The sequence below is a fragment of the Beta vulgaris genome, chromosome 8 (genome assembly GCF_026745355.1).
Source record: "Beta vulgaris subsp. vulgaris cultivar EL10 chromosome 8, EL10.2, whole genome shotgun sequence".
Taxonomy (NCBI): domain Eukaryota; kingdom Viridiplantae; phylum Streptophyta; class Magnoliopsida; order Caryophyllales; family Amaranthaceae; genus Beta; species Beta vulgaris.
Window position 1 is genome coordinate 40709774 of NC_079209.1, and position 20700 is coordinate 40730473.

The 20700-nt window shown below is 38.1% G+C and overlaps 2 protein-coding genes across 4 annotated transcripts; one reads left to right on the top strand and one right to left on the bottom strand.

Moving 5' to 3' along the window:
- Positions 1 to 11265: 11265 nt before the first annotated feature.
- On the bottom strand, positions 11266 to 12606 carry LOC125492664 (uncharacterized). The gene is made up of 2 exons (XM_048635363.1): positions 12370 to 12606; positions 11266 to 12288 (listed from the first exon to the last, which is right to left on the bottom strand). Exons 1-2 carry the CDS (start codon positions 12451 to 12453, stop codon positions 11917 to 11919), a joined length of 456 nt encoding a protein of 151 aa, XP_048491320.1. The 5' UTR covers positions 12454 to 12606; the 3' UTR covers positions 11266 to 11916.
- A 915-nt stretch (positions 12607 to 13521) lies between these two features.
- Positions 13522 to 19621, top strand: LOC104901469 (BTB/POZ domain-containing protein NPY2). 3 transcript variants are annotated; one of them, XM_010689057.4, is made up of 6 exons: positions 13522 to 13892; positions 14176 to 14206; positions 14927 to 15021; positions 16280 to 16349; positions 17128 to 18306; positions 18807 to 19621. In XM_010689057.4, exons 1-6 carry the CDS (start codon positions 13804 to 13806, stop codon positions 19359 to 19361), a joined length of 2019 nt encoding a protein of 672 aa, XP_010687359.1. In that variant the 5' UTR covers positions 13522 to 13803; the 3' UTR covers positions 19362 to 19621. The 3 variants fall into 3 exon arrangements, with proteins under 3 accessions (XP_010687359.1, XP_010687360.1, XP_048490511.1); XM_010689058.4 differs by lacking the exon at positions 14176 to 14206; XM_048634554.2 differs by having other exon boundaries at positions 13533 to 13657; positions 14176 to 15021.
- The last annotated feature ends 1079 nt before the right edge of the window (positions 19622 to 20700 follow it).

Sequence of the window (20700 nt, forward strand, 5' to 3'; positions counted from 1 at the left end):
GTGAATCATGTATACATCATCTTTGTTATGTTTAGTTTCATGTCTGATTACAACGTCATTTGTTTGATTACTTAATTCCAAAAATATATTGAACACCCCATCTAAATCATGCCCATACCTAAAAATAAGCCTATAAAGTTAATCACTTTCTACTCATTTCCATGTAATCAGGAAAATTGATCAATAAACTGCATTTAACTACTAAAAAGAAATTGCTCGTCACATAAGCTTCTCTATTAGCATAAACGAATACTTTGTTCTGGTTGTGTAACCTCTGACAGTAGTACCTATGTTTAGTTTGTGAATTAAGTATCTTGGCATCCTGGATATTATTTTTTTGTTGGGGTTAATGCAAGTGACAATGATCTTTTTTTAGAGTTTCTTTGCTCAGACGAAAATCTTAAAAAAAAAACACTCTGAATAGTTGGAGAGGAGGAAAAGAAGTATATATAACTAACACGTTCCATATCTTAAAAACAATGTAATTTGATTACATTTCTTGTTAGTGTTGCTTGTAATCTATTTGAATTTCTTTTCTTCCTTTTAATTGTAATAATGACATTCAGGTTTCTGTAACTTTGCTATTATGACAGTGAATATTTTTTTGGAAAAATTACTTGGAACAGTACAAACTATGGCCGATTTTTTTAAACAGTACCAACTATATTTTATCCATAAACAGTACTAACTTTGGGCCTATTTTTTATCGCGTAGGACCAATGACTTGAAACTGGTTAAATAAGTTAACACCCACTTATTTCCCTCATATTTCCCTCCAAACCCATTAATGACCTGTAAATCATCCAACCACTATCCTCAGACATTAACTTAAGCAAACCAAAATTAAACCCCAAATTAACCTAAACGAAGCAGAAAAATTTGAAGTTGCTTGCGATTGAGCGTATTCGAAGTGGATTTCAATGGCAGCAAGGTATGTATCTTATTCTTTTTTAGGTGCAAATTGGTTGAAGATGAGTTTTTTTGTGTGTTTGATTTGTGTGTTTGATAAGACAAATTTTTTCGAAATTAGGGTTAAAGATGAGTTTTTTTTGTGTTTGATGAGGATTATTACCACTAATTGTGTTCTATTACTTGTAATTTTAGTGATGACCCATTCGTCAATTGGGCTACTCTGCGTTTTTGGCATGGGGGTAATTTTAAGGAAGTTAATAATCGTCTGAAGTATGTGGGGGGGACAGGGCAAAACAAAAAGAATTGATTTGGATGAATTGAGTTGGTTTACACTGAAAGAGATGGTTCAAGAATGTGGGGGGTATAATGACATTTCTGAGAGTATTTGATGCCTAACTGTAGTTTAGATGATGGTTTGAAGAAGGTTTATAATGATGATGAATGTCTTGAGATGGGTAAACTGTTAATGAAGAGTAGGAGTTTGGACTTGTATGTGGTTCATGGGGTTGATACTCCCAATGTGTTGCACAAACTGCCAGAGGTGATTTTTGATGGGCATTATGTACCTGTGCCCAAAAGTCCAAAGAAACTCATTCCAAGAAGGTAACCAAAGAATATACTTATAGACAAACCTTCAGAGAGTTTGAGTGTGGTCCAAATAATCCAAGAGGTTGAGGTGACCCCACCAAAACAGGTCAAACAGTCAACAAAATAAAAAGTGACCCCCCACTAAGATCTAGCACTAGGTTTGATAAATCATGCACCAATCCTCATACTATTGTAATCTCAACAACAACATAACCACCCAACCCACATGATAAGGGAAAAACCCTAGCACCTGAAATAGAAGAAAGCTCTTCAAAAGCACCCAAAGAAAACTGTCAACCTTCAGAAACACTACCTGAAGATTATCATTATGAATTCTATGATGACAGACCTGAGTCACCTATACCATATGCTGAGTTGTTAGGTGTCAGTCAGACAATAGTAACTTAGATCCAGGTTATGCTCCAGATGAGTCAACTGATAGTAGTGAGTCTGATGGGGATGGGTTTGTGGTAGATGAAGAATTGATTGAGGGGGAGCAAAGTGAGAGGGAGGTCATTGTGGAAAACATTGAGCAAGCTGATTCTAATGATGATGAGCTAAGGGAGGCAAGGCAAAGGGTGAAGTTGAGGAATGCTGAGCTGATTAACATAGCTGAGAAATTGAGGAGGCAAATTGATGAAGGTACTTTTGCGTCTGTTAAACCAACTGATGGGACTGAAGGGAGGAGTGATAGCAGTAGAAGAGAGGGTGATGAAGCAGTAAGTGAATATGAAGATAGTGATGATGGTATTCATACCCCTACTGAAAGTGATGATGAAGGTAGGACGAGTAGGAGATCTCAATTAGTGGGTGAGGGTACTGATTGGAGCACTTTTACTTGGAGGGTAGGTCAGAGATTCAGAAGTAGAGAAGCGTTCAGAGATGCTGTTGTGGGCTGTAGTTGAGGGTGAGAACAGTGAAAGTTGGGAGTGGTTCATGCAGAACATGCAAAAGTGTTCGGAGCTTGGAGCTGGGGCTGGCCTAACTGTCATCTCAGATGAGAACCCTGTAAGTGCAAATCCATTTGTGCATGATCTTTGCTACTTTTTAATTTGAGAAGACCTAATATATTACTTGTATTTTGCAGGCACTGATGACATCAGTTGCTAGTGTGCTGCCTATTTCAGAGCACAGACACTGTGCTAGACATATTTTTGCACACTGGCACAAAGCTTTTAGAGGAGATGATTTCAAGCTGAAATTTTAGACAGCAGCTAAAAGCTACTCAATGGCAGATTATGAAGAAGCAATGGATAATTTGGGTATGGATAACACAACAGCAGTAGAAGCATTCAAAGGGTATGATCCAACTCTTTTCTGTAGAGCCTTCCTTAAGTGTGACACAGAAGTGGATGTTATTGTGAACAACATAGCTGAAACCTTTAATGGTTACATAATAAACTCTAGGACAAAACACATTATATATATGTTGGAAGAGATTAGATCAAATTTTATGCAAAGACTAGTTGTGAAAAGGTTGGAAATGGAAAAAAAGAACCAAGTGATTTGTCCTAGGGTGCAAGCTAAGTTAGAACAAGAGAAGTCAAAGGCTGCCATGTGTGATTGTTTCCCTTCAACCATGACAAAATTCCAAGTTAACTACTACTTGGACACGTTAGCTGTTGATTTAGAGAGTAGGAGTTGTACATGCGGAAAATGGGACCTCACTGGTGTGCCTTGCTGCCATGCCATTGCTTGCATTTACTTTTGCAAGATGGAGGCATATGACTTTGTGCATGAGTGCTTTAGAAAAAACACCTACCTTAAATCCTACACAGTCTGCATTCCTCCTATCCAAGGTGAAAGGCACTGGCCTAAAGTCACCATGCCACTTGACCCACCCCCAATCAAGGTTGGCCCAGGTAGACCAAGGAAGAACAGGATTAAAGATCCTTTTGAGAATCCAAAAAAACCTCGCAAGCTGACCAAACATGGAGTTCAGATGAGTTGCTCTAGGTGTAAGTCAACCACCCACAATGTAAGAAGATGCAAAGTAGTACCTACAACTGAAAGGGTACAACAGCCTCCACAAAAGAAAAGGAAAACAACCCAAACATCACAACCTCTATCAACACAGGCCTCAACATCAACAGCAGTCCATCATGAGGCTACAGCTCAACCAACCAGAACTGGTAGGGGAGGAAGGGTGATCAGAGGGGGTCTAGGTGCTAGAGGAGGAAGCAGAGGAGGAAAGGGACAAGGTGGAGGAAGGGGACAAAGTGGTACAGGAGCTGTTGTAGCTGGAGGACAAGGAAGGGGGAGGGGAAGACCAAAGAAGCTGCCTCAAGGGTTCGGATTGCTAGTTGGTGATGATGGCAGCACTTATGTGAATGTAAGTGCCTTGTAATTTTTTAATTCTGAATCTTAACTTATTTTGTTCAATTCTAACTTACTTTGCTTAATTCGCAGCCAACATCTAGAAGAGGAAGACCAAGGAAAGTGCAACAAGATGTAGCCTCAACTTCTGGATGCCCTATTGGAAGTCAATCATCAACAGCAAACACCTAGATCTAAGTAGATCTTAGTCAATATGTGATACATTCATTGCTGTTTTTTTGCTACTTAAAGTTGATGTATTTTGGATGATATATGGTTGTCTATGTAAAACATTTGCTTGATGTAATGTTATTTTGTGCCATGGGAAAAGTATTTGCAAAGAAAAATTTGTGCATTTGATTCTTTCATTGTGGACAACACATGGTACATCTTAGTAATAAATAAAGCATGCGCAATACAAGTACAACTACTAAATAACATCCTAAACTGCAGCACATCTAAATTCACTTCAACATAGCAACAGCACAAATTCCCACTACAACAATAGCCAATATAGTGCCCATAAATTGTTGTTTTTCAGCCTTCAAACCCTCCAACTCTGAATTCTTCATCTTCAACTTCGATTTCATGTCCTTCAATGAAGCAACCTTTTCCTCCAATTCACCCACTCGCTTCTCACTCTCAACCAACCTCAATTGCAAATTTGAGCACCTTGTGCAAACCCTACCAGCCAACAAGTCCTCTTCAAAAATCGAAAATCCACAGCTATTCTACAAGATTAACAAACAAAACAACCCAAATTAACCATTATTGATTCAAAGAAATGCAATTATATAAGGAGAAATGCTCAAACTTACTGGCCATAAACGACAACCCCAAAAACGATTCCCACTGCTTCTTGAAACGCACAACTTCGCTGCTAAATTATGCCCACATTGCAACCCTGACGCCATTGAATTCGACCTTCTACTTGATGAAGCACTAGATCCGGGAGAATAGTTATGATTGACAGCCATTGAGAAAAAAAAAGATCCGTTATGAGAGAAGAAGATAGAAAAGGTTACCTAAATAAGCTAAAGAAATAAAAAATTAAAAACAAATTAAAAAAAGGCAGAAACGCGCTTTTAATACCTCAACACTGACACGTCACCATATTAACCTAAGCTAACCTGTAAAACAGTTTATGGTCCTACACGATAAAAAATAGGCCCAAAGTTAGTACTGTTTATGAATAAAATGTAGTTGGTACTGTTTAAAAAAAACGGCCATAGTTTGTACTGTTCCAAGTAATTTTTCCTATTTTTTTCGAAGTTGAAATACTTCATCAGGGGGAAGGTCTCATTAGTAATAGACTCCCTACAAATATTTCAGACAGGTATTTTGTCTCTGTAATAAGATCTCTATAGCTTTGTTATTGTGACAGTAAATATAATGTTTCAATATCGAAATATTTCAAGATTGACTTTAGTGCAAAGCAGACAAGTGTTTCTTCTCATGACTGAAACTTTTCTTATATAAAAATTTATCAATAACTAATATGGTTCAGCTAATCTATTGAGTAGTTTAGTTTTGTCTTTTGCTAATGAAAATACATGCACCCTATTTTAGAAAGAAGGAATCTTGGAAAGCTTGTCGAATGTGATATTGCTATACTGAATACATAATTGAGTTCATTTGTTGATAATAGAAAGCGTTTAAAAGGTAATTTGTTTACTTATGAATATGTTGTCCTGATGCACTGCAAAAGCTGCTCGGCACGTGCTTACTATGAGGTCTTTTGTAATACGTACATGAAAAAGAGTTGTGAAGGTAGCAAGTATGTTTAGTGCCTTAGTGATGGTATCATTTATGTTGTTTAATTTTATGCTTGCTTAATACTTATGTGGTTGGTTCTCAATATAGATGTAACTAGAGGCATATGAATTCTAGTTTCGAGATTTATTTGCATATTTTCTATAATATTATTGATCAAGCAATAGGTATAGTAGTACTATTTGTGCTTTTTAGTTGTAATGGCTTGATATGTGTGTGTGTGTGTGTGTGTGTGTGTGTGTGTGTGTGTGTGTGTGTGTGTGTGTGTGTGTGTGTGTGTGTGTGTGTGTGTGTGTGTGTGTGTGTGTGTGTGTGTGTGTGTGTGTGTGTGTGTGTGTGTGTGTGTGTGTATTTATGTATGTATGGTTAAGCTTACTATCATGTATTCCCGTGTATTCAAGTTTGCACTTGTCCAGAAAAAAAAAAGGTCCGTACTTGGTAAAAATATTTCTTAAACCTGTGGGTTATGTACTTTAGGCGGTCTGATTTTTTTGCTTTGTAAAATGTATCTTTTAGCCTTTGTGCTTTAGTTTGGGTTTTAATGTTTAATTGTTGTGTATATTGTTGTATGTACTATTATTTTTCTTGGTAGGACTTTCAATGACGGTATAGCAGCTCAAGGCTGACTTTCAATTGGTGTTCGTGAAAGAGCATTGATGGAAGGATGGATGAATCAAATTAAATTAGAAGAGTGCTTTGAACTAATCTATTAGGCTATAAGCTAGGTTATATGTTAATCGAGTTACTTGGACATAAGAACGTGTCTCTTTTGTTATCGAAGCCTTGGTAGGTGGTAGCCTTTGACTACTTGGAGTTGGTGTTATTGGCATGAGTTAAAAAAGCTTCCTTTAAGCTATTGGAAAGTACAGATTGAACTTCCCTTGACTACTTCCATTGTGTTTGTTTAAGCTTTTGTGTTGATGAAAATCCTTGATCTAGAAGAAGATAGTTTTGTGTTACTTTGAGATTACACCACTTCCAGGTGTTCCATTCGAACTAACATATAACTTACCCACGATTACGTCCAGCAGGATTGCAATGCCAATGCATTGTTTCAACTTTTTGTTCTTCTTTGTTTACGCAATTTGGCATAATTATTTTGTCCTTTGTCGCGATTACAACATCGTGTTTTTCAGTTCTACTAGTTTCCCATGGTGCGCAATGCGCGCCGTGTTCAACTTTGATATCTCGTAGTATATCTAATTTTATTAGAGTTATTAAATAAACTTTAAGCTAAAATAATCTGAAAGGGAGGAAAATAAAATCTTACAAATGCTCAATACGATTATGAGTATGATATAACGTAGTAGCCTAAAATTGAGAAAGCATACGTAATTTGTTTCCACTCCTTTGACAAGGGTAACAAATGAAGGAATTTTTGGTACCCTCCGAAAACGATATTTGTTAGCTAAAGCTCATAACAAGCATTAAGTAATGAAAACGATTATTTGAATATCTTTCCTACATCAAAATTTCCCAATAATTGAAAAAGGTATGATCTAAAGCACTAAAGGTCACAACCCAACACCACCTTTCCAATACTTGAAAAGGTGTGATTCACACACATTGGTTACGTTCTTTACAATAGAATAGATGAATAATCTATAAGATGCAATATCTAGGCTACTATAAACGTGAGCGCAACGGAAACCAATAATAAATATTGAACCGCTTTAGGAAAGGAATTCCATAGTTAAGAATGCATCACGGATGTCAATTGTACTTAAGAAACTAACTTCAATTGTTCCAATCACAAGAATTTCTTTCCTTGAATACAGACATGCAGGTAACAAAGTTAAAGGGAAATACATAAACATACAGGAGACAATAATCAATGGCAAAAGATAATGCTACTGTATAACAATTTGGATAGTCCCTTATAATTGTATAAAGAAACTAAAAAAAGCTAACTGTATAGCATAAGTATTGCACCGAAATTGTAATGATACACTAATTGTTAAGAGCTCATAGTTCAAGGCCCATAGACGACCATCGTTATATTGTACCATCATCTACTGCATTTGCGATTCTTGGATGTAGTCTACTATAGGTCGGAATGATGATTCCAACAACAACAACTGGCAAATACAGAGTAATATAACTGAGTTCCATGTTAATCAATCTATTGCTAATGTCTAACACTGTATTTGTAATTCTCTTAAATAAATTGATACTTTCCAACAGCATTATAATTCTAAAAAAGACTCGGCCATAGGCCCACGGCAGCATTGATTGACTTTTTGTTGGGTTTTGTGTGGTTTTAAGTGATAAGCTTTGAATCCTATAATGGGAAAAAGAAAGTTCATAAACCAATGTCATCAACTCATTACAAAGAAAACTAATATAGTATCAACTCATTTGTACAGCTATGCATAAATACATCTCACACATATGGATACACCAATCTAATAAGATCTTGATCACAAGACTATGTTTTCACACATATATCAACCATAATAAATATTTGAACAAATGGGAGTGTATGAATAGTGTAAGGATGTAGCAATTTTTTTTTTTAAATATGGGGTAAGTTCTATATTTAAGGTGCAAGTGCGACTCCTACATGTATAAGAATTAGAAGCAACCAACTTTTCCTATGAACATATCAAAGTCCACAAACTCGTTATACTCATCATAGTTCTAATAAGCATCGAAACTAGCTAACTTCTCAACAAAACATTATAGTGGCTACATTTCAATAAGCTCATTATTACTAACAAACAGCAACCAACAAAGCAGAATTATCCGAGAGATGGTACAATTACACTTACTGTAACCTTACACCACTTACACAAATCAGCCAATAAGAATCCTCCTCTTTAGTACTCATTTTTTTTATCTATGAGGGAAATTTACCGCCTAATTTTATCAAAGTAGAGGGAGTTTTTCTTCCCATTCTCTCTTCATTTCTTCCCTCCTAAATTTTCATAGATTATAACCCACAATAACTACAAAGGTAGGTTTCTTTTTTTTACATTAATTCTTAAAAAATATGCTCGATTTTGGGAGAGCGTCATTCTGGCTAGGGTAGGTTCAGAGGGACAATGGCCCATTTATTATGTAAGTAAATCCCTCGTCGATGCCGAAACCATGTATTCCTCTTTTGAAAAGCTTTTCTTGGCACTGGTTACTGCTTCCAAAAAATTGAAACATTATTTTGAAGCACATGAAATACATGTAAAAGACTAACTATCCTACTAAGTCAATCTTGAGATGTCCAGAATTGACAGGAAGGATGAGCAAGTGGGCAAATACTCTTAGCAGTTATGACATCACGTATCAGCCACGAAGGACGATGAAATCACAAGCCTTGGTAGATTTTGTGGTTGACTTCAGCCCATGACTAGAGGTGTCGGTGCAAAGTGAGGTGAGTATGCTCGATGTTAGCCCAATTGATAGTAAATGGGTCTTACATGTAGATGGATACTCGAATTTTCGAGGTGCCGGACTCGATATATTGCTGAAGTAACCACAAGCGGACATTATAGCCCGAGCTATCAGTTGTGATTTCAAAGGAATATGAAGTAGTGTTAGCTGGATTGACTCTAGCTGAAGATTTGAATGCCACCGATGTTGATAGTTAGCCAGATCAAAGGAGAATTTGCAGCCAAGGACTCCAAAATGCGGCGTACCTGGAAGCAGTCCAGCCAAAGGTAAAATCTTTTGCAAGCTTTAACATTCATCAGATCCCAAAGGTTTAAAATACGCATGTGGACGCCTTAGCCAATATTGGCTCGGCTATGAGAAAATCGGGATTCAAAAATATAACTATTGTGCACTTAGCAACACCGACGATCGATCGATTAGCAACCAATGTTGGTGTAAACAAAATTACTACGCCGTCCACCAGCTGGAAGACACCAATCATTTCATAGCTCAAGGACGATATACTCCCAGATGACAAACTATAGGCTAGAAAGATTCGTTTTAAATCCTCAATGTACATACAGATTGACGACGTACTCTTTTGTAAGTCCATTGTAGGGCCCTACTTACGTTGCCTTGAGGATGATGAGTGCAAACAAATGCTTCAAGAGATGCACAACGGGAGTCGCGGTAACCATTTAGGTGGACGTAGTTTATCCAACAGAACCCTGAGAATGGGGTATTACTAGCCAATGTTGAGGCGTGATGCCAACGAATACGCCAAGAAGTGTGACGCTTGCCAGCAACATGCTGCCATGTCTCATAATCCGGTAAAAAAGGTACATCCCACTATCACTCTGTGGCCCTTTATGAGGTGGGAAATGGATATTGTCGGCAAATTGCCTCAAGCACCAGGGCAAAAAATGTTCATGTTAGCACTGGCAGATTACTTTTCGAAATGGATTGAGGCTGACTCGTTCACTCAGGTACGTGAGAAAGAAGTTATTAATTTCATTTGGCGAAATATAATCTGCAGATTCGACGTTCCATCGGAGATAATCTACGACAACGACTCCCAATTCATTAGTACACCCACGCGCAACGTCTTGGCAAAAATGGAATATACAACTAAGTTCTGCAACGCAGGGGTATCCACAGACAAACGGACAAGCTGAGTCGAGTAACAAGTCAATCATAAAAGTTATTAAAAGGCGTCTAAAGGCAACCAAAGGTAACTGGGCGGAGGAGCTCCGTCAATTCTTTGGGCGAACAGAATCACTCCCAAGACGGCGATAGGGAAGTCGTCGTTCTCTTTAGTGTAGGGCTTCTTCCCCTGGAATTGCGGATTCCAACGACAAGATATGGATTATTTACGCCAAAAAGGAATGAAGAGGAGATTGGTCACGACCTCGTCATCAGCGAGGAGTCAAGAGAAGCAACACTTGTACGCATGACGTCACAACAACAGATAGTGGCTTGGAGTTTCAAGAAAAGAGTCAAGGCAAAAACATTCAAGGTAGGAGACTGAGTCCTTAGAGAGATATTCCGAAATACTAAAGAGCTCAATGCAGGTAAGTTAGCACCAACTTAGGAAGGACCATATTGTATTCAAAAGGTGGGAGGGAACGACGCCTACAGGTTCTGCATAAAGGATGGTAAGCAAGTCACAAGAAGTTGGAACACCGTCCATCTCAAACTTTATCATTTTTAAGTCATATGTTGATGACAAAACAGACGCCACTACAGGTAAGTAATTTGCAAGTTAGATTAGGGTAGGTCGTTTCATTTTGTTCTCAACATCTTCAATTCTTTTGTGTTTTCTTTTGACGTCATATTGACTTGAGTGTCAGAGGGCCGTTGACGTCGTTAACGACCATCTCACCTTTATTGTGTGGAAGCAGGCTCATAAAACAAAGATTCAACCACATATGGCGCTGGAAAGTTCGACGTTACGATGTTTACATTCACATGACGGCGACATAAAACTCACATGCTGACTTCTGATTCGACGACGACTAACGACGTCAGGTGAACACATGACGACTTCTATACAACAAGGACACACACCTTGAGAAGTCAACATAATAGATCATGTATAACTAGTGGAAGTGGGATTTAACCCTTCAATGCAACTAGTAACAAAATGGTCTTAACATCAAAGGTACCTATCACACTTATACACACACTTGCGTACGCAACTACAAACAAACACATAGACATAACGTACAAAAAATAAATAATCATACAACAAAAAAACATAACATTGATATTTGCCATGAAGGCAATAGTCGCACAATCCATGGAAGCAAAGAGATAAGTGTTTCAAACAGGTGCTCCAACACCAACACACAACAAAAAACAAAACTTGGTGACACGACACCCCAAAACAAACTACAAATTAACAATGTTTTAATAGGTGTCACAACACCTTGCAGGAATTAAAATTGTTCAAGCATTATCAGTGCCAACGTCGTTGATGCCGGAGTCAGCAATAGTAGCTACATCGATTTCGCTGATGCCGTCTGAAAGCATATCTTCAGGAGTGCCGAAAACTTCCAGAAATTGCCCGACGTCAGCCTTCGGAGTCCACGATGACGCCTGTCCTTCAATATACTGCTTCTTTGTGCGAGCCTTGGTTTTCCAAGTGTAGTGGCTGGAGGCTTCCACAAGCTCTTCACACTGCCCAGCCACCGTCGACTCCATTTCTTCCTTCAACGCCGACAATTCTGTTGCCTGCTCAACAAACAACTCCTTCTCTTTTGCCACCTCTGCTGTGAGGTGCTTCAGCTTAGTTTGTGCTGTCCTTTATGTAACTATGGACCTTTCCAGTTTGTCACGAAGAGTTTCGCACTCTTTCTCCAGAGTAACAACAACATTGCGAAGAGCAAGGGAGTTTTGAACAACTTGAAAGTATTAACGCCGTCAGTAAAGGTACTAATTTTCGGCTAATATTTAAGTGTGCTAGACGCTAAAATGGATTTGCAGGGCTAGCCCTTCGCTCGCTACGCTGGTGAAGGGCAAACTGGCCAGACGGCGTTGTGGTGCCGAGAACACAAGCTTCTTCGCAACAGGGAAGATTGTTGGCGTAGTAATTTCGCAGAAGTTCTTGGGAAGCGTGATGATGAACGTTTCACCTTCTTGGAACGGCGTCCTAGCCGATTTTGGAGCATCCACAAGCGTAGCTGTTCTAGGAACCTTGGGAGGAATTATGGAGGACAGCGTTGCCATAGTTTCTCCTGCAATTTTCGTCCTCTTCTTCGCTCGCTCCAACATCTCAGTTTCAGAAAGAGCGACGGTGCGTGGGAGTTTTGGATCTAGTAGACATGGTATTCTCTGGTGTACATATGACAATGTCAGATGCACAAAAATTAATGGAACTCATAATCACGATGAGTAAGGGAAAGACAGACATACTTGATGCCATGGATGGAGAGGTGTTGTTTGTCGGTTCGTCGGTGTTGTTCGTTGGTTCGGTGGTGTTGTTGATATGCTGGTCATTGTCCTGGGGCAAAACTTCACCGTGAGAGGATGTTAACTCAAATTTGTTCCTGAAAGTCCGTTCTTTCGCCGAGTACTTCTGTAAGAGGCGGTTGACCTTCGTCCTCGTATAGTCCGTCTCTTTGATTCTTAGTGGTAACACTTCCGCAAAGAGGAAAAAAATTGGACAATGTCAACTTCACATTTCAACGACAGCACTAGGAAAATAGAGCAGTCACTTCAACGTTCCATCAAGAACTTGTAAGTTTTTCCTATTGATGTTTTATCCACAAAAACATACGACCTCTTCCACACTATGTCGTTAGCCCCCGAATTCTCAACTACAGAATGACGCCCAAATTTAAATAAAAAGAAAAGTGTACCTCGTGTTCTCAACCTGCCTTATCTCATACAAATACAACAAGTCATCTAACCCAAATTCCATACCCATATCCCTTGTCAATTTGTCTATCACATGCACTACCCTCCACACCAGAGGCATAAGCTGGCAGGGCTAACTTGTAAGGCCGTGAGTAGTTGGTCATTAAAGGGTTTAAGGGAAACTTGTACCCAATCTTGAAGGGTACTCATAGAGCACTAACCATCCTTCGAGGCAGTCATTAGGGAGTTCATCTAGGGTAGGGGCTCTAGCTTTGGTAAAAAGGGGGAGATCAGTTTTTTCCAAGAACTCATCTAGGGCAGGTCTAAAGGCTCTTTTGGACTTCCTAGTTTTCGGAGTTTCTTTGGGAGCCATGGAAATAAGAAAAGTAGAGCAAAGAAGAAATTACCTGCGAAAATGCTCGAACGGAACCGGTGAAGGAAGCGAATAACCGTAGCTCTTGCTTTCTTGAAGATGAGTGAAGTTTTTGCGAAGAGAGAGAAAAGAAAAGGTGAAGGGGCAAAAGTCTGATGATATGAGACGAGGTATTAATAGGGGAGGCGTGTGCAATTGGTAAGAGATGGAGCGGTTTTTTCAAGGCGTGTAATTGATAATTCTTTCCAAGGCTATTATTTACTCGATTTGCTTGTAAGTGTATTGTTCTTGTTGTTGGCCTCCCAATAGCTTTTGCGTACTTAGTATGAAATTGGCATAAACGGGCGTCATATAAAATACGGTCATAACAAATGCATGCATGTTTCCTTTCAAATGCTGCTTTTCTTTGGCTTCTTTATGTTCTCATATCAGTGTTGTTCATGATATATTGTCCAATGATCAATAAAAAATGTGCGTTTGCTTCTTTCAATTTCAAATCCTATTATTTCTAATTTAAGATGAAATTGGTTTCAGTTCTTCAACTCTTTTGCTTAATCACTTACTCAGCTCAGTTCTCAATTGCTGTGTAAGTGTGTAGATTGAGTGTTTGACAATTTATGCCATTTTATTGGGTTTTGTTGGGTTTTACATGGAGAGTGACTTCTGGTGTTTTGTTCATTTTTTTTCCGAAGTTAGACAAAACATGGTAAATACGCAATTTGCTCTCTCCAGTTTTTATTTTTTTATTTTTTTATACTACTGTATGCTTTGTTGGAGGTTCATTTACTTGGGTAGATTTGATGGGATTTATCTGAGTAGATTCTCATGGGATTCTTCATAGTTCCTTATTGATTTCCCTTGATTGAAGTTAATTTCTATGCATTGCTGTTATTTCCTTAGTCACTTGTATATTTTAAAGTTTATTAGATGCTTTGTGTCTACTATTATTTTGCTGTTATCCTTAACTAATTCACAGATGGTGTTTTCAGTTGCAGATTCCCAGCTTCCAGTGTACTAACGGTACAACTAGTATTTTTTTAGTAATAATTTATATGATTATAAGGTGTGGCAAAGTAATAGTCTTTGATTTTATAGTATTTGATTAATGGGCTTGGAACTTGGAAGTTCTGAAACTTTGAAGAGCATGTTGAAGTTCTGAATTATTAGTGTTTAAAATAAGAAGAAGAAAGAAGGGAAAGTAAGACATAATATTAAGAAATTGAGGAAAAGAGGGTGGTGGGAGTTTGGAGTCAGATAGTTGCTTGTGGGTATCACTGGCTGTGGGTATTATTTTAGTGGTTTGAATCTGTTGGCTATGTCTCCTCCCTTCACTAAGTTAACCCGGAATTCATGGGGTTTGCCGCCGCACAGGGAAACAGGCACTTCTTGGGTTCTCATGTCATTTAAGAGAGCCTTTAATTAAAAGTGACTTAATCCCATATCCTTTTTTCTCTCTTTCCCGTTCACCATTCTGCCTTAGTTTCTGCCAAGATTCGGTCGCGCTGGCTGCATATGTTCTCCTCCTTAAGATCTTCCGATATTTCGTTGAAATTAGACCGTTCTGTTAATTCTTGTTATTTGGTCCCATTCCTTGGGGGGTCTAAATGTTCCATTTTCAGGAAATTTTTCGTGATTGGTGTAATATATATCCTGCGTGATTGCAAACGCATTTGTATTGTCTGGGAATTGATGTTCTAGGATTGCATTCGTTTTTACTGCGGATACTACACTTTTGTGTAGAAGCCACGGCAGTTCAGATCTTTATTGACCAAGATGAAGTTTATGAAACTTGGATCAAAGCCAGATACATTTCAAAGTGAAGACAAGCATGTCAGGTAAGATCTTGGAGCCTAACAGTAATAATAGTCAATGATGTTGAATCATAGTTGCTTTTATATGTATTAGTTTTTACTGTCCTATTTCGTTGATTGGTGTATATGCAACTCGTCTGTCTTACTAAATCTACTCTGATTCTAATACAAGGGACTACGGTCCATGTCTTATTTGTCATGTGATTTAGACAGATTGGGCTGCTTAGGTCTCACTGTTCATGTTCAGTTAAGAGATAGTGATTTTAACTTTTGGCGATTTGAGGATGTTTTCTCATTTAACTTATTTTGAAATATAAGGAGCCCTTGGGTTTGGGGGGGTCGGTACTAATTTCGTGTGTCTTTTTTAAACGAGTCTAGGGAGAGAGGGTTTAGTTGTATGTGGTACCTTGAGAGAGGAAATTCAGCACTTTACAACCACCTTTCTTGAGCATGGCTTGTGAATTGCACTAGTACTTTTTTTTTCTTTTGTTTGGGGTAGGGGGACCTAAAAATTTATTGCGAGAATACCATCTGTTACTTTTAAATTACTTAGTATGTGATTGCATCGGCTGGTACCTGTCATCCTGCATATGAAACTGTTCTGTTTGTCATAGAATCAGGATTTAGATCGATGCTTGGTTTTGACTGTTAATATATTCCGTCTTTTCCCGTATTTCTTCCAACTTAAGATTCTGATGACTGAGAATTTGGCAGAAAACATGAGTCAACATCCGAAAAACAATAATAATCGCTTCTACATAGAAGTGTCACCATCTGAAGTTCTCTAGGTTTTCCTCGCCTTGACATCCAAATTGCTCATCATCCTCTGCTCCTTTGACGTTTATTAGTCTGAATAAGAAACTCATTGAGAGGGTATGCTGCCTAAGCTTAGGGCATGTCCGAGAAGAGGCAATTTTCTTTATTGGTAATTGGTATTACCATATCAACATAAAATTCAGGTCACACCAGTCTATAAGCATGGCAAATAACTGTTTTTATTTATTGTTCTAGTTCTGATTTATGGAATGGATATTGTGTTGATCTTTTCGATTCCAATGGAGCAAAAACATAATCTGAAATCTTTCTAGTTAACAGTTTCAACTTTTATGCTTCCTTTTTGATTTTCTAGCAGCAGTTTAAAGTTGGCTAATATAGTAGAATCTTAGTTATTAATGCTTATCCTAATTGGTTATAGCTGTAATTTTTTCTGGAGATGGTAAAGCATAAATTTCGTGAAGAGTTGACTTGGATATTATTAATGTATGTTTCCTGGCATGTGTAGGTATGTGGCCTCAGAGCTGGCTTCTGACATTGTTGTCAATGTCGCAGATGTGAAGTTTTATCTGCACAAGGTATGCCAATCACTAAGATATAGTGAGCTTATGTTTGAGAATTTTAGCTCTTGGTAGTTTGTGAGATGAAGGGTGATTATGTTTGTGCTCTGATATTTGCATTTTCTGCGGCCACAACCACAAGGCATCAACAATTACAAAATATTGACTATCATTGTTGATAGTAAACCAACATCAATTTGACTATCATGTTTTCAGCTACTGTTCAGGCTTCCCCTTGCTCATTGAAAAGGAGCAGGGTCTTGTGTTTCAATAAAAAGTCACTCTAGAAAGTTTAGTGGAATGAGTAAATTCTGAATGTAACACTTCTGCTATACTCAGGAGTCAGGCAATTGTCTTTCCTAGGGGTGTTCATTAAAAACCAAAAAACCGTACCCAAAATCCGGTCTAAATGGGTGGTAACCGTACCGATAAAAAAAAAGTTACTGAACCGGTAAAAGACTCTTTTCAATCCATTAGGTAGTCAAAACTCAAGTTCTCTGGTTCAGTAAACTGCTTGTAACCGTCAGCAAGGTAAAAAAAAAACTAAACACTAATCAATTAAATGCTAAAAAAACATTGAACTAATAAATTGCCCAGCTTGTCCTTTCGTAGCGGTGATCAACATTAGCACCCCTCCCTCTCGCAGAATGATATATTGGTAAAATTGAAATAACATAAATTATTTTCCCAATATTTCTGGTCATTAGCTCACAGCTTACTGCCTCACTACACAGTGACATATAGCATTAAGTAATGCACCACAAATATTGACAGGTTGCTTTGATTTTTTTCACAGTTCCCCCTGCTCTCCAAGAGTTCTCAGTTGCAAAAGTTGGTTTCAACAGCAAATGAACAGAGCAGTGATGATGTGATAATCACAGACATGCCGGGAGGGCCTGCTGCTTTTGAAATTTGTGCCAAATACTGTTATGGAATGGTTGTTACCTTAAATGCTCACAACGTAATTGCTGCTCGTTGTGCAGCCGAGTATTTGGGGATGCATGAAACTATGGAAAAAGGGAACCTTGCATACAAAATTGATGTCTTCCTGAACTCTGTTATTTTCCGGAGCTGGAAAGACTCTATCATAGTTCTGCAGACAACTATGTCAATGCTCCCATGGTCTGAGGATTTGAAGTTGATCAGTCACTGTGTTGAGTCTATTGCTTCGAGAGCAGTAGTTGACACTTCCAAGGTAGACTGGTCCTACACATATAACCGGAAGAAGCTTCCAGAGGAAAATGGAACCGATCCAAATTGGAACGGAGTTAGAAACTACAAAGTAGTGCCAAACGACTGGTGGGTTGAGGACCTATCTGAGCTTGAGGTTGATTTATATAAGAGGGTTATGGCTAGTATCAATAGCAAAGGCATTATTTGTGGTGAAGTGATTGGAGAATCTCTGAAAGCTTATGCATATCGACATTTTCCCGCTCTTATCAAGGGTGTGACACGATCTACAGATAAGACAAACTATCGATCCACTGTTGATACAATCATTTTTCTGCTTCCTGATGAGAAAGGCTGTGTTTCATGCAGTTTCTTGCTGAAATTGTTAAAAGCAGCGATATTAGTGGACTCTGGTGAAGTGGCAAAAAAAGAGTTAATCAAGAAAATAGGACACCAACTAGAACAGGCCTCTGTCAGTGACCTTTTAATGAAAGCACCTGAAGGAGATACTTTGATGTATAATGTCGATGTTGTATTGAACATAGTGCACGAGTTTCTAATTCGCGATCAAAATTCTGAAATCAAAGCACTCGAAGCAGACGAGGGTCAGGAAATTAATCAACCTGGGATATTGTCTGAAGCGTCTAAGCTAATGGTGGCCAAGTTAATTGATGGATACCTTGCTGAAATTGCAAGGGATCAGAATCTGCCTGCGTCAAAGTTTATTGAACTCGCTGACATGGTCTCGAGCATTTCAAGGCCTGGACATGATGGGCTTTACCGTGCGATTGATATGTACCTCAAGGTATTTATATTATTCTTATTTTGCACCATTTCAGAAAAATTTAGTCTGTAGGTCTGTTGTCTTTGCTTGAGCTCTAATAGGATTCGTGTGAAACGAAATGAAGAAACCATTATTGTTCATGTTTGGTATGCGGGTTGGTTAATGGTTTTGTTTCTTGAAGTTAACTATTTTCACCGAATTATTACCTTCTCAACCCTATCGTAACACACTATGTTATCCTCCTCAACCCTATGGCGATTCCTTTTCATAGTGGAACCAAACACCCAATAAAATAATAATAATTGTTACCATTGCTTCACTGTATTTGATTTTATTCCCTTTTCGTTCCATGAGTTGAAGTAAACATGCACTTAAATCAAACTAACACAAAGGAAAAAAGCCGACCTAGATCAAGCCAAGCAAAACGTTTTGGGAATCGAGTTCTTGTAAACCAATTTGAGACCTATCGATCTTTTCTCTGTGTTGCATAAATTAATACCTTATTATGTCTTGGAATGCAGGAACATCCTGGGATTACCAAGAGTGAGAGAAAGAAGATATGTAAGCTCATGGACTGTAAGAAGCTATCAGTAGATGCATGCATGCACGCTGTGCAGAATGAAAGGCTCCCATTGAGGGTAATTGTCCAGGTGCTTTTCTTCGAGCAGGTTCGTGCTGCGGCTACATCTGGGACCAGCACCCCTGACTTGCCAAAAAGCATCCGAGACTTGAACTACGGGTCCCAAAGAAGCTCAAGATCAACACCCAATGCAGATGAAGATTGGGACGCAGTGGCTACAGCTGAGGAATTGAAGGTTTTAAAGGGTGAGTTAGCCGCGTTGAAGTTGGAAAGGAAGAACAGTGAGAAAATTGAAGGTAGACGTAGTGTTGACAAAGCTGCCTTCCATAAGATGAAAGGAGTGTTAATGACAAAGAAGATATTTGCTAAGCTTTTGTCAAGTAAGCACGGTAATGGCGATACAAGTGGCTCAGATTCATCAGAAAGCCCTAGTTCTGCAAATCCTGAAGAAGCTAAATCTATGTCTTCCACCCATAGAAGAATTTCAGTTTCTTAGTATTGTTATTAATTTATAGTCGTCTTGTTGGTCTAATAATCCTTTCATATTTTTCTATTTTGTTGTAGCACTTCTGTTTCTATTCTTCCTCTTAAAACATTAGATGTCATAGAGTTAGTGGTTATTCGTCGTCTTCAAGTAAAAAAAAGGTAAGCATTTGTATGGGACGTATTGGAGATAGAGAAATAATGATATTTCAATTATCAAACATAGATCCCCTGAAAAAAAAAATCTATATATATATCTAAAGTAGAATCTTACAGGCCACGTGTCGTTCAGTTAGAGATTTGAATCCCACGTGGCATGACGTGGCATGCTCCGTCGATCAGTATTTTTTTGAAGCTGAATGAGAGTGTCCACGTGTCACACGAATCAAAGCATATGAAATTCCCATAATCACGCATATCCCTTCCCTTAATCACGCATATAATTGATTACGTAATCAATATAATTGACGTCAATCACGGATTTTAATTGATAGGTAATCTATATAATTAAGGAAACAATTATGTCAATCACGTTATCTATGTAATTGATACACTCAAATTGCACGTGAAAATAAATAAAAAACTTCTTTGCTTTTATAAAAACGTTATATTTTAGGAAACTTTATAAAACATTTCTTGATATATATATATATCCTGATCAAATGCAATCAATTAAGATCGATTATATCGACAAACTTTTTGGTATAAAAACGCGCATATGCACAAGTTACTTCCTCTCTCACAAATCTCCAACAAAATTCATTACTCATATCTCTTTATATTAGTTTGCAGTGAAACCCGAAATTTGATGTTCGATTATTTTCAACTCATCATTTTCGTTATATCTTGAATTATCTTTCATCATTTCTTTCTATTCTATTATAATGTTGATGGAGATTCCATTGATATATCTCTTTATATATGGCCAAATGCGTGCTTCCTTTGATTCTTTCCATGTGTTTTGACTGTCAAATATTTATTGTTTCATTAAGGGAATAGTAGGATTAGGGCGGAATTGAAGCTCATACATGTAACAGACAACATAACAATCAACTGCAGCAACAACAACAAACTGGTGCAGGGCGGCAGCCAGCGTGAGCGTCGACAACACCGGTGATGCAACACCAGCAGCACCACACATAACAACGTAGAGGAGAGATTATGTGAGGCATGCAACAGGAACTTAAAAATCAAAAAAGACATTTGAGGTTCCTCTCATATATTGTGGAGTTTCTAAAACCTTTGAAAGGTAGTAATGGAGTTTTAGTTGAGCAAAGATTTAATATTTGATGGGTGATTCTTGATTTCAAAAGAGAAAAACGTTAACACCATCATTTGCTTAGAACAAAAAT

Bases quoted from the DNA above. Each gene is read 5' to 3' on its own strand.
- LOC104901469 (XM_010689057.4), top strand. From the start codon at position 13,804: ATGCCATTTTATTGGGTTTTGTTGGGTTTTACATGGAGAGTGACTTCT. The intron at 15,022-16,279 runs GTAAGATCTTGG...TGGCATGTGTAG, and splicing joins AGTGAAGACAAGCATGTCAG to GTATGTGGCCTCAGAGCTGG. The intron at 16,350-17,127 runs GTATGCCAATCA...TTTTTTTCACAG, and splicing joins TGAAGTTTTATCTGCACAAG to TTCCCCCTGCTCTCCAAGAG.
- LOC125492664 (XM_048635363.1), bottom strand. From the start codon at position 12,453: ATGACCAGCATATCAACAACACCACCGAACCAACGAACAACACCGACG. The intron at 12,289-12,369 runs GTATGTCTGTCT...TATGTACACCAG, and splicing joins CTCTCCATCCATGGCATCAA to AGAATACCATGTCTACTAGA.